Source organism: Gopherus flavomarginatus, chromosome 20 (assembly GCF_025201925.1).
Source record: "Gopherus flavomarginatus isolate rGopFla2 chromosome 20, rGopFla2.mat.asm, whole genome shotgun sequence".
NCBI lineage: Eukaryota > Metazoa > Chordata > Testudines > Testudinidae > Gopherus > Gopherus flavomarginatus.
Genome location: NC_066636.1, coordinates 23114759 through 23126304, shown reverse-complemented (window position 1 = coordinate 23126304; position 11546 = coordinate 23114759). Strand labels below are relative to the sequence as shown.

General features: G+C 55.0%; 1 protein-coding gene across 1 annotated transcript; it reads left to right on the top strand.

Moving 5' to 3' along the window:
- The first annotated feature begins 563 nt into the window (after positions 1-563).
- Positions 564-3556, top strand: LOC127038411 (filaggrin-2-like). Its single transcript, XM_050931004.1, has 3 exons — positions 564-701; positions 2917-3114; positions 3320-3556. Exons 1-3 carry the CDS (start codon positions 564-566, stop codon positions 3554-3556), a joined length of 573 nt encoding a protein of 190 aa, XP_050786961.1.
- The last annotated feature ends 7990 nt before the right edge of the window (positions 3557-11546 follow it).

The following is an 11546-nucleotide window of genomic DNA, read 5'->3' as shown; positions in this document are numbered from 1 at the left end:
GGGAAGGGTCCATGTACAGATAGAGTTTATAAAGGGATAAACCACAAGTGATTGGGTTCAGCGCAGGAGCAACTGGATGAAAATGAGACCAGACGAGCTAATGGTTCCTTCTGGCCTTAAAATCTATGAATCTGTGGCTACAGGATGACTAGATGTTTCCATAAATGGTCATTTGATTGCTGCAGACTATTATAAACTCTAACAGGTTAGTGGATTGACTACAACCATGGCTTATAGGAATCTCTAACACCCTGTAACGCCTACTGCTCAAGTCTTGTAATACTTAATCATTTATTAATGCTCTGTAAACTCTCCACAAATGCACCCTTGCTGGGTTAACTTGTGACCAATATGTCAGTGATCAGAAGAGACTGACGCTTTCAGATGTCTCTTCCTGTCCCTGCTAGCAACTGTTGGTGTTTAAATGCCTGCATTTTGTATTTACAAACCAGGTGCCACTGAAGTCAAGGGGATCTGGTCATATCCCACAGGTTACGCTGGGAGAATAGTGCCCCTTAACTGCACTGATCTTTCCTTTCAGGCTTGCTTGAATCTACAGGAAGATGCCTCAGCTTCTGGACAGCATCTCCACCATCATCAGCGTCTTCTACAAACATGGGAAGAAAGACGAGGACAGCTCCACCATCAGCAAGAGAGAGGTGAAAAGGTTCATCCAGAGGGAGTTTGCCGACATCACAGTGGTGAGTACGGCCAGAAAAGGGAGCCTGGACGTGGGTTGTGTACAGAACTTGTTGCTTCAGAAACAGGGGACAGCAGCTGCAGACACTTCTTTCTGCTGCGGTACCGATCGTGGCAAGCGGTACGGCAGCAGAATGGGACGGCTCTTGTCCGGGGGGTGGTACGGGGGTTATGATGGAGGCTCAGCAATGCCAAGTACAATTAATTTCTCTGGGTCATCTTTTCAAAGGGGGCCAGCTCCGTTCTGCAGGGAAAAATGTACATGTAAAAATCTGCATCTGCATTTGTTTGCTCCTGCAACTGATTTGAGGGGGCAAATCTAGCAACTTGCACCCGTAATTACACAAAGACAGGTACAAACAAGGGGTAAGAGGGGAACAGCACCGAGAGGCCATTTGGCAGGTGCAAGTTGAACCCACAAAAGCTGTTTTGAAGATTGACCTTTTTCACTTCCCCAGCCTGCATCACACTTTGATCCTTGTGTGGCCAGAAAACAAAATTTCTGTTTCTTGAAAAATGCTGATGTTTCAACATCTGTTTCCATTCCCGTGCGGAACAAAACCCAGACCTGTCCAAAAAACAGGTGAAAGAATAAGTGAGAGACAATCTGCCACAACAGCAGTAGGACACCCAGGTTCAAGTCCCTATTTTGCCAGACTCAGAACAGGGACTTGGGTCTTTGTGGTCCCAGGAATGAGCCCTAATGTTGGACTCGTTGGCTGTTCCAGGGTGGGTCACCCTTTCAGGTTTTCAACAGAAATTCCATCCTGGCTCCAAGAAACCCTCCAGCAAAAATTTCACCAAAACTGATGCATTTCTGTGAACTATTTTGGTTTTGACATATATGCATTTTTCCAACCCCACAAAAATGTGTTGAAAATTTACCCACCAGCTTTACTGCTAAGCTAAGTGGCATGACTGTCCTTGAACATAGACCATGCAGACCTTCCCCACGCAGCTTGGTAAAACAGGTAGTCACAGCAACTGGACTATCAATTCCAATCTCAAACATCGTATATGTCTGTAAGCCTTCTGCCCGTCAGAGTTGGCAGCAAGAAGGGCCGGGTTCAAAATCTAGAGGTTCCTTTTCAACAATACAACACAAAGCCAGCTCAAGCCCCCACCCAGTGAAAAATGTATTTCAGTCCATGAGAGATTCAGCCTGGAAGAGAGAAATGAATCGACATGCTGTGGATTCATACAAAGGGGCTATCCAGGGCTGGATGAATACAGAACACAAATACTGAAGGAGGTTGGAGGCACAGGTGCCGACTTTCCAAAGTGCCAGGGGTTGCTTGACCCCTGGCTCTGCCCAAGGCCTCGCCCCCGCTCCATCCCTTCCCCAAGGCCCCACCCTGCCCTGCCTCTTCCCAACCCCACTCCACCCCCACCCCGCCTCCAGGGCCAATTCAAAAGAGCTGCTGCCGAAATGCTGCTGAAGACAGCAGTAGGGATTGAGCTGCCACCAAAGATAGTGGTGGCAATTCGGTGACAGCTCAATCAGTTGCCGCTGTTTCCGGTGGCACTTTGGCGGAGAGTGCAGGGCCCCTCTTCCGGACGCTGCAGGGCCCTCTTAGGCATGGGCCCTGATTCCCGGGAATCGGGGGAATTGCCCTAAAGCCGGCTCTGCCCACCTCTTCCTGCCCCATTCTGCCCCTTCCCCCGAGCACGCCGCATCCTCACTCCTCTCCCTCCCTGCACAAGCCTCCTGCACACCATGAAACAGCCGATTGCGGTGAGTGGGAGTTACTGTAGGAAGAGAGGTTTTGATGGGGGGCTGCTGGTGGGTGCTCAGCACCCACCATTTTTTCCCTGTGGGTGCTCCAGCCCCGGAGCACCCACGGAGTCAGCGTCTATGGCGGGGGATGGACTATGGGAAGGAGTGTTCCAGGGATGGGAAGGAGATAAGGACACTAGCAGAGGAAAGAAGCGGGGTTGAGGTGGGATTCTTCACCAAGGACACATGGAGGACAATAAGCTCCAGGAGAAGATGTGGTGCCTCTCAAAGGGAAGGGAACCAGCCAGCTGATGAGCTGCCCTCCAGAGAACGACCAGCAGGATGGAGCACAGAAGATTGGCATAAGAGAGCTGCTGAATAGAAGGGAAAAGCCGCAGGGAGGTGGCCACAGGGGAGACTGAACCACATCTGCCTTTGCATGTGTAACTGGCAAGGGCCAGTAAGATTAATAGTTTCCCCTGGATTTGGTTTTCCTACAGAACCCCTTCGATGTGCACACCATAGAGGCAGTACTGCAACTTCTGGATCATGATGGCGATGCAGTTATAGATTTCAATGAATTCCTGCTTCTGATATTTAGAGTGGTGAAGGTTTGTTACTGGCACCTGCAGCCAAAACGATGTCTCCCGCAAAGAACAGAGACGGGACTGAGTGGGGAGCGGTGTCAGGAGCCTGAAGCAGGAAGGGCTGAGCGGAGTCATGATCAGCCTAATCCACCAGGGATGGAGAAAGGATATTACGAAACACGGGAGCCTGAAACTAGAGAGACTGAACGAAGTCGCCGTCAGCCACGTGAGCCGGAACTACGCAGGGATCGGGGGGGTCACTATGAAATATGTGAGCCTAAACCTAGAGAGAGTGACAGACGCCGCCATCAACTAGGCGAACCTGAACCGCGAGGGGATGAAAGCCAGCGCTATGAAACACGTGAGCCTGAACCTTGGGAGGAAGAAAGACGCCACCCTCAGCCACGTGAGCCTGAACCACGAGAGAATGAGAGGAGTCGCCGTGAGCCATTTGAGTATGGACCTGAGCCATTTGAGCAGTCATGGGAACCTGAGCCACGAGGGGATGAGAGGACCCACTATGAGAGACGTGATCTTGAAACAAGGGAGGTAGACAGGAGCCAACGTCACCCACATGAGTGTGAACGACGAGAAGATGAGAGGAATTCCCATCACCCATATGAGCCTGAATCACAAAGTTGTGAGAGGAGATGCCTTGACCATGAATCACTACAGGATGAGAAAAGTCACTATTGGCCCAGAAAATCTGAGAGGAATCGCTATGAAACATGTGAGCCAGAAGCCAGGGAGGAAGAGAGGAGCCGTCATCAGCCACGTGAGCCTGAACCACGAAGGGATGAGAGGAGCCGCTATCGCCCACATGAGTCTCAGACCAAAGGGGATAAGAGGAGCCACTATGAAATACATGACCCTGATACAAGAGAGGAAGAGAGGAGCCGACGTCACCCACATGAGCCTGAACACGAGGAGGAAGAGAGGAGCCACTGGCAGCCACGTGAACCTGAACTACAAGAGGATGGGTGGAGTCGCCATCAGTCATGTCAGTCTGGACCTCGAGAGGATGCGAGGAGCCGCCGTCAGCCACGTGAGCCTCAAGCTAGAGAAGAAGAAAGTAGCTGCCATGAGCCATATGAGCCTGAACTAAGAGAGGAAAAGAGAAGTGGCCACCAGCCACATGAGCCTCAACGTAGAGAGGAACAGAGGAGTCGCCATCAGCCATATGAGTCCGACCCAAGAGAGGAAGAGAGGAGCCACCGTCCACCACGTGAGCCTGAACCAAGAGAGGATAAGAGGAGCTGCCAACAGCCATGTGAGCATGAACCAAGAGAGGATGAGAAGAGCCACCGTCAGCCACATGAGCCTGAACTAAGAGAGGACGGGTGGAGTCGCCGACAGCCACGTGAGCCTGAACCTAGAGAGTATGAGAGAAGCCACCGACAGCCATGTGAGCGTGGACAAAGAGAGGATGAGAGGAGCCACCAACAACCACGTGAGCCTGAAAGAAGAGAGGAACAGAGGAGTCACCATCAGCCATGTAAGCCTGAACCTAGAGAGGATGAGAGGAGCTGCCGACAGCCATGGGATCCTGAACCAAGAGAGGATGAGAGGAGCCGGCATCAGCCACATGAGCATGGACAAAGAGAGGATGAGTGGGGTCACCGACAGCCACGTGAGACTGAACCTAGAGAGGATGAGAGGAGCCGCCGACAGCCACATGAGCCTGAAAGAAGAGAGGAAGAGAGGAGTCGCCATCAGCCAAGTGAGCCTGAAACTAGAGAGGAGCGGAGGAGCCGCCGACAGCCACGGGAGCCTGAACCAAGAGAGGAGCAGAGAAGCCGCCGTCAGCCACGTCAACCTGAACCTAGAGAGGCTGAAAGGAGCCGCCGTCAGCCACATGAGCCTGAACCAAGAGAGGGTGAGAGGAGCCACCATCAGCCACGTGAGCCTGAAAGAAGAGAGGAAGAGAGGAGTCGACGTCAGCCACGTGAGCGTGGACAGAGAGAGGATGAGAGGAGCCACCGACAGCCACGTGAGCCTGAAAGAAGAGAGGAAGAGAGGAGTCGCCATCAGCCAAGTGAGCCTGAACCTAGAGAGGATGAAAGGAGCCGTCGTCAGCCACATGAGCCTGAACCAAGAGAGGGTGAGAGGAGCCACCATCAGCCACGTGAGCCTGAAAGAAGAGAGGAAGAGAGGAGTCGACGTCAGCCAAGTGAGCCTGAACCTAGAGAGGATGAGAGGAGCCGCCACCAGCCACGGGAGCCTGAAACTAGAGAGGAGCAGAGGAGCCGCCGACAGCCACGGGGGCCTGAACCAAGAGAGGAGCAGAGAAGCCGCCATCAGCCACGTCAACCTGAACCTAGAGAGGCTGAAAGGAGCCGCCATCAGCCACATGAGCCTGAACCAAGAGAGGGTGAGAGGAGCCACCATCAGCCACGTGAGCCTGAAAGAAGAGAGGATGAGAGGAGCCGCCATCCGCCACGTGAGCTTGAACCTCAAGAGGAAGAGAGGCGTCGCCATCAGTCACGTGACCCTGAACTAACAGAGAATGGGTGGAGTCGCCGACAGCCACGTGAGACTGAACCTAGAGAGGAAGAGAGTAGCCGCCATCAGCCACGTGAGACTGAACCTAGAGAGAAAGAGAGGAGTCGCTGTCAGCCACGTGAGAGTGAACAAAGAGAGGATGGGTGGAGTCGTCGACAGCCATGGGAGCCTGAACCTAGAGAGGATCAGAGGAGCCGTCGACAGCCACGTGAGCCTGAACTAAGAGAGGATAGGTGGAGTCGCCGACAGCCACGTGAGACTGAACCTAGAGAGGAAGAGAGTCGCTGCCATCAGCCACGTGAGCCTGAACCACGAGGAGATAATAGGAGCTGCCATCAGCCACATGGGCCTGAACCAAGAGAGGATGATAGCAGCCACCATCAGTCACTTGAGACTGAAAGAAGAGAGGAAGAGAGGAGTCGACGTCAGCCACGTGAGCATGGACCAAGAGAGGATGAGAGGAGCCACCGTCAGCCCCGTGAGCCTGAACCAAGAGAGGAAGAGAGGAGTCACCGACAGGTACGGGAGCCTGAACCTCGAGAGGAAGAGAGAAGCCACCATCAGTCACGTGACCGTGAACAAAGAGAGGATGAGAGAAGCCACCAACAGCCACATGAGCCTGAAAGAAGAAAGGAGGAGAGGAGTCACTATCAGCCACTTGACCCTGAACCTCGAGAGGAAGAGAGGAGTCGCTGTCAGCCACGTGATCGTGGACAAAGAGAGGATGGGTGGAGTTGCCGACAGCAACATGAGACTGAATCTAGAGAGGATGAAAGGAGCCGCCGACAGCCACATGAGCCTGAAAGAAGAGAGGAAGAGAGGAGTCGCCATCAGCCATGTGAGCCTGAACCTCGAGAGGAAGAGAGGAGTCGCTGTCAGCCACGTGAGCGTGGACAAAGAGAGGATAGGTGGAGTCATCGACAGCCAGGGGAGCCTGAACCTAGAGAGGATGAGAGGAGCCGTCAACAGCCACATGAGCCTGAAAGAAGAGAGGATGAGAGGAGCCACCCACAGCCACGTGATCGTGGACAAAGAGAGGATGGGTGGAGTCGCCGACAGCCACGTGAGACTGAACCTAGAGATGATGAAAGGAGCCACCGACAGCCACATGAGCCTGAAAGAAGAGAGGAAGAGAGGAGTCGCCATCAGCCACGTGAGCCTGAATCTAGAGAGGATGAGAGGAGCCACCGACAGCCACATGAGCGTGGACAAAGAGAGGATGGGTGGAATCGCCGACAGCCACATGAGCCTGAACCTAGAGAAGATGAGAGGAGCCGCCGACAGCCACGTGAGCCTGAACCTAGAGAGGATGGGGGGAGCTACCGACAGGTACATGAGCCTGAACCTAGAGAGAATGAGAGGAGCCGCCAACAGCCACGTCAGCCTGAACCAAGAGAGGGTGAGAGAAGCCGCCATCAGCCACGTGAGCCTGAACTAAGAGAGGATGGGTGGAGTCGCCGACAGCCACGTGAGACTGAACCTAGAGAGGAAGAAAGTAGCCGCCATCAGCCACATGAGCTTGAACCAAGAGAGGATGATAGCAGCCACCATCAGTCACTTGAGACTGAAAGAAGAGAGGAAGAGAGGAGTCGACGTCAGCCCCATGAGCCTGAACCAAGAGAGGAAGAGAGGAGTCACCGACAGGTACGGGGGCCTGAACCTCAAGAGGAAGAGAGAAGCCACCATCAGCCACGTGAGTGTGAACAAAGAGAGGGTAGGTGGAGTCGTCGACAGCCATGGGAGCCTGAACCTAGAGAGGATGAGAGGAGCTGTCGACAGCTACATGAGCCTGAAAGAAGAGAGGATGAGAGGAGCAGCCATCAGCCACGTGATCGTGGACAAAGAGAGGATGGGTGGAGTCGCCGACAGCCACGTGAGACTGAACCTAGAGAGGATGAAAGGAGCCGCCGACAGCCACATGAGCCTGAAAGAAGAGAGGATGAGAGGAGCCGCCAACAGCCACGTGATCATGGACAAAGAGAGGATGGGTGGAGTCGCCGACAGCCAGGTGAGACTGAAAGAAGAGAGGAAGAGAGGAGTCGCCATCAGCCATGTGAGCCTGAACCTCGAGAGGAAGAGAGGGGTCGCTGTCAGCCACGTGAGCATGGACAAAGAGAGGATAGGTGGAGTCATCGACAGCCATGGGAACCTGAACCTAGAGAGGATGAGAGGAGCCGTCGACAGCCACATGAGCATGAAAGAAGAGAGGATGAGAGAAGCTGCCATCAGCCACGTGATAGTGGACAAAGAGAGGATGGGTGGAGTCGCCGACAGCCACGTGAGACTGAACCTAGAGAGGACGAAAGGAGCCGCCGACAGCCACATGAGTCTGAAAGAAGAGAGGGAGAGAGGGGTCGTCATCAGCCATGTGAGCCTGAACGAAGAGAGGGTGAGAGGCGCCACCATCAGCCACGTGATCGTGGACAAAGAGAGGATGGGTGGAGTCGCCGACAGCCACGTGAGACTGAACCTAGAGATGATGAAAGGAGCCACCGACAGCCACATGAGCCTGAAAGAAGAGAGGAAGAGAGGAGTCGCCATCAGCCACGTGAGCCTGAATCTAGAGAGGATGAGAGGAGCCACCGACAGCCACATGAGCGTGGACAAAGAGAGGATGGGTGGAATCGCCGACAGCCACATGAGCCTGAACCTAGAGAAGATGAGAGGAACCGCCGACAGCCACGTGAGCCTGAACCTAGAGAGGATGGGGGCAGCTACCGACATGTACATGAGCCTGAACCTAGAGAGAATGAGAGGAGCCGCCAACAGCCACGTCAGCCTGAACCAAGAGAGGGTGAGAGGCGCCACCAACAGCAACGTGAGCCTGAACCTAGAGAGGATGAGAGAAGCCGCCATCAGCCACGTGAGCCTGAACTAAGAGAGGATGGGTGGAGTCGCCGACAGCCACGTGAGACTGAACCTAGAGAGGAAGAAAGTAGCCGCCATCAGCCACATGAGCTTGAACCAAGAGAGGATGATAGCAGCCACCATCAGTCACTTGAGACTGAAAGAAGAGAGGAAGAGAGGAGTCGACGTCAGCCCCGTGAGCCTGAACCAAGAGAGGAAGAGAGGAGTCACCGACAGGTACGGGGGCCTGAACCTCGAGAGAAAGAGAGAAGTCACCATCAGCCACGTGAGCGTGAACAAAGAGAGGGTAGGTGGAGTCATCGACAGCCATGGGAGCCTGAACCTAGAGAGGATGAGAGGAGCCGTCGACAGCCACATGAGCCTGAAAGAAGAGAGGATGAGAGGAGCTGCTATCAGCCACGTGATCGTGGACAAAGAAAGGATGGGTGGAGTCACCGACAGCCACATGAGACCGAACCTAGAGAGGATGAAAGGAGCCGCCGACAGCCACATGAGCCTGAAAGAAGAGAGGATGAGAGGAGCCGCCAACAGCCACGTGATCATGGACAAAGAGAGGATGGGTGGAGTCGCCGACAGCCAGGTGAGACTGAAAGAAGAGAGGAAGAGAGGAGTCGCCATCAGCCATGTGAGCCTGAACCTCGAGAGGAAGAGAGGGGTCGCTGTCAGCCACGTGAGCGTGGACAAAGAGAGGATAGGTGGAGTCGTCGACAGCCATGGGAGCCTGAACCTAGAGAGGATGAGAGGAGCCATCGACAGCCACATGAGCATGAAAGAAGAGAGGATGAGAGAAGCTGCCATCAGCCACGTGATAGTGGACAAAGAGAGGATGGGTGGAGTTGCCGACAGCCACATGAGACTGAACCTAGAGAGGATGAAAGGAGCCGCCGACAGCCACATGAGCCTGAAAGAAGAGAGGGAGAGAGGGGTCGCCATCAGCCATGTGAGCCTGAACCAAGAGAGGGTGAGAGGCGCCACCATCAGCCACGTGAGCCTGAAACTAGAGAGGAGCAGAGGAGCTGCCAACAGCCACGGGAGCCTGAATCTAGAGAGGATGAGAGGAGCCGCCGACAGCCACATGAGCGTGGACAAAGAGAGGATGGGTGGAGTCGCCAACAGCCACGTGAGACTGAACCTAGAGATGATGAGAGGAGTCACCATCAGCCACGTGAGCCTGAAACTAGAGAGGAGCAGAGGAGCCGCCGACAGCCACGGGAGCCTGAACCAAGAGAGGAGCAGAGAAGCCACTGTCAGCCACATGAGTCTGAACCTAGAGAGGATGAGAGGAGCCACCGACAGCCACATGAGCGTGGACAAAGAGAGGATGAGAGAAGCCCCCGACAACCACGTGAGCCTGAAAGAAGAGCGGAAGAGAGGAGCTGCCAACAGCCACATGAGCATGGACAAAGAGAGGATGGGTGGAGTCGCCGACAGCCACGTGAGACTGAACCTAGAGAGGATGAGAGGAGCCGCCGACAGCCACGTGAGCCTGAACCAAGAGAGGGTGAGAGGCGCCACCAACAGCAACGTGAGCCTGAACCAAGAGAGGATGAGAGGAGCCGCTACCAGCCACGTGAGCCTGAAACTAGAGAGGAGCAGAGGAGCCGCCAACAGCCACAGGAGCCTGAACCAAGAGAGGGTGAGAGGAGCTGCCATCAGCCATGTGAGCCTGAGCCACGAGAGGAAGAGAGGGGCCACCGTCAGCCACATGAGCATGGACAAAGAGAGGATGGGTGGAGTCGCAGACAGCCGTGTGAGACTGAACCTGGAGAAGAAGAGAGGAGCCCCCGTGAGCCTTGTGAGCCTGAACCAAGAAAGGAGCAGAGAAGCTGCCATCAGCCACGTGAGCCTGAACCTAGAGAGGATAGGGGGAGCTGCCGACAGTCACGTGAGCCTAAAGCTAGAGAGGATGGGGGGAGCCGCCGACAGCCACGTGAAACTGAATCCAGAGAAGAAGAGAGAAGCCCCCATCAGCCACGTGAGCCTGAACCTAGAGAGGATGAGAGGAGCCACCATCAGCCACATGAGCCTGAACCACGAGAGGAAGAGAGGAGTCGCCGTCAGCCATGCGAGCGTGGACAAAGAGAGGATGGGGGGAGTCGCAGACAGCCACGTGACACTGAACCTGGAGAAGAAGAGAGGAGCCACCACCAGCCACGTGATCCTGAACCTAAAGAGGATGGGGGGAGCTACCGCCAGCCACGTGAGCCTGAACCTAGAGAGGATGAGAGGAGCCACCATCAGCCACGTGAGCCTCAACCTAGAGAGGATGAGGGGAGCTGCCGTCAGCCATGTGAGCCTGAAGCTAGAGAGGAAGAGAGGAGCCGCCGCCAGCCACATGAGCCTGAACTAAGAGAGGGGCAGAGACGCCATCGACAGCCACGTGAGCCTGAACCTAAAGAGGATGGGGGGAGCCACCGACAGCCACGTGAGCCTGAACGAAGAGAGAATGAGAGAAGCCAGCGACAGCCACGTGAGCCTGAACCTAGAGAAGGTGAGAGGTGCAACGTCCAGCCACAGACACCTGAGTCAACACATGAGGAGGGGAATTTGCCTCCGTCTAGTGAGCCTGAAGGATGGGAGAATGCGGGGACCCTGTGTGAGCCGCATGATCCTGAATCAACAGATGATTACAGGAGATGCCCTGCAACACGCGGGCCTCCACCCACCAAAGATGAGGGAAGCCAGCTTCAGCCCAGGGAAAGCGCAGCACCCGGGGATGAGGGCAACCCCCGGAAGACAAGTGAGCCTGAACCTAGAGAGCCTGAACCTAGGGAGGATGACGGTGGCCAACCTCAGCTCTCTGAACGAGAGCACAAGGAGGGCGATGGGGTCCTCAGGCAGACACCAGAACAACCACGTGGCCTGGAACCACGAACGGATGGGAGCCGCCATCAGCTGCCACAAGGGGGAGAAGCGAGCCACCTCCAATCAGGCATTGAACCCCAACAGGGCGACGGGAGCCACCATCGGCCAAGGGAGCCTCAAGAAGAGCGTGAGAAGAGCAGCCGTCAGCCCAGGGAGCCTCTACCACGGCTGGGAGAGGAACCCAAAGAAGGTGAATGGAGCCAGAGCCATCCTGAGCCTGCAAACGCAGAGGAGGAGCCGGGTGAGACAGATCCGGAGGAAGTCAAGGCCTCGCTGCCTTGCAATTCACTCTATGTCTATCTGCTGGA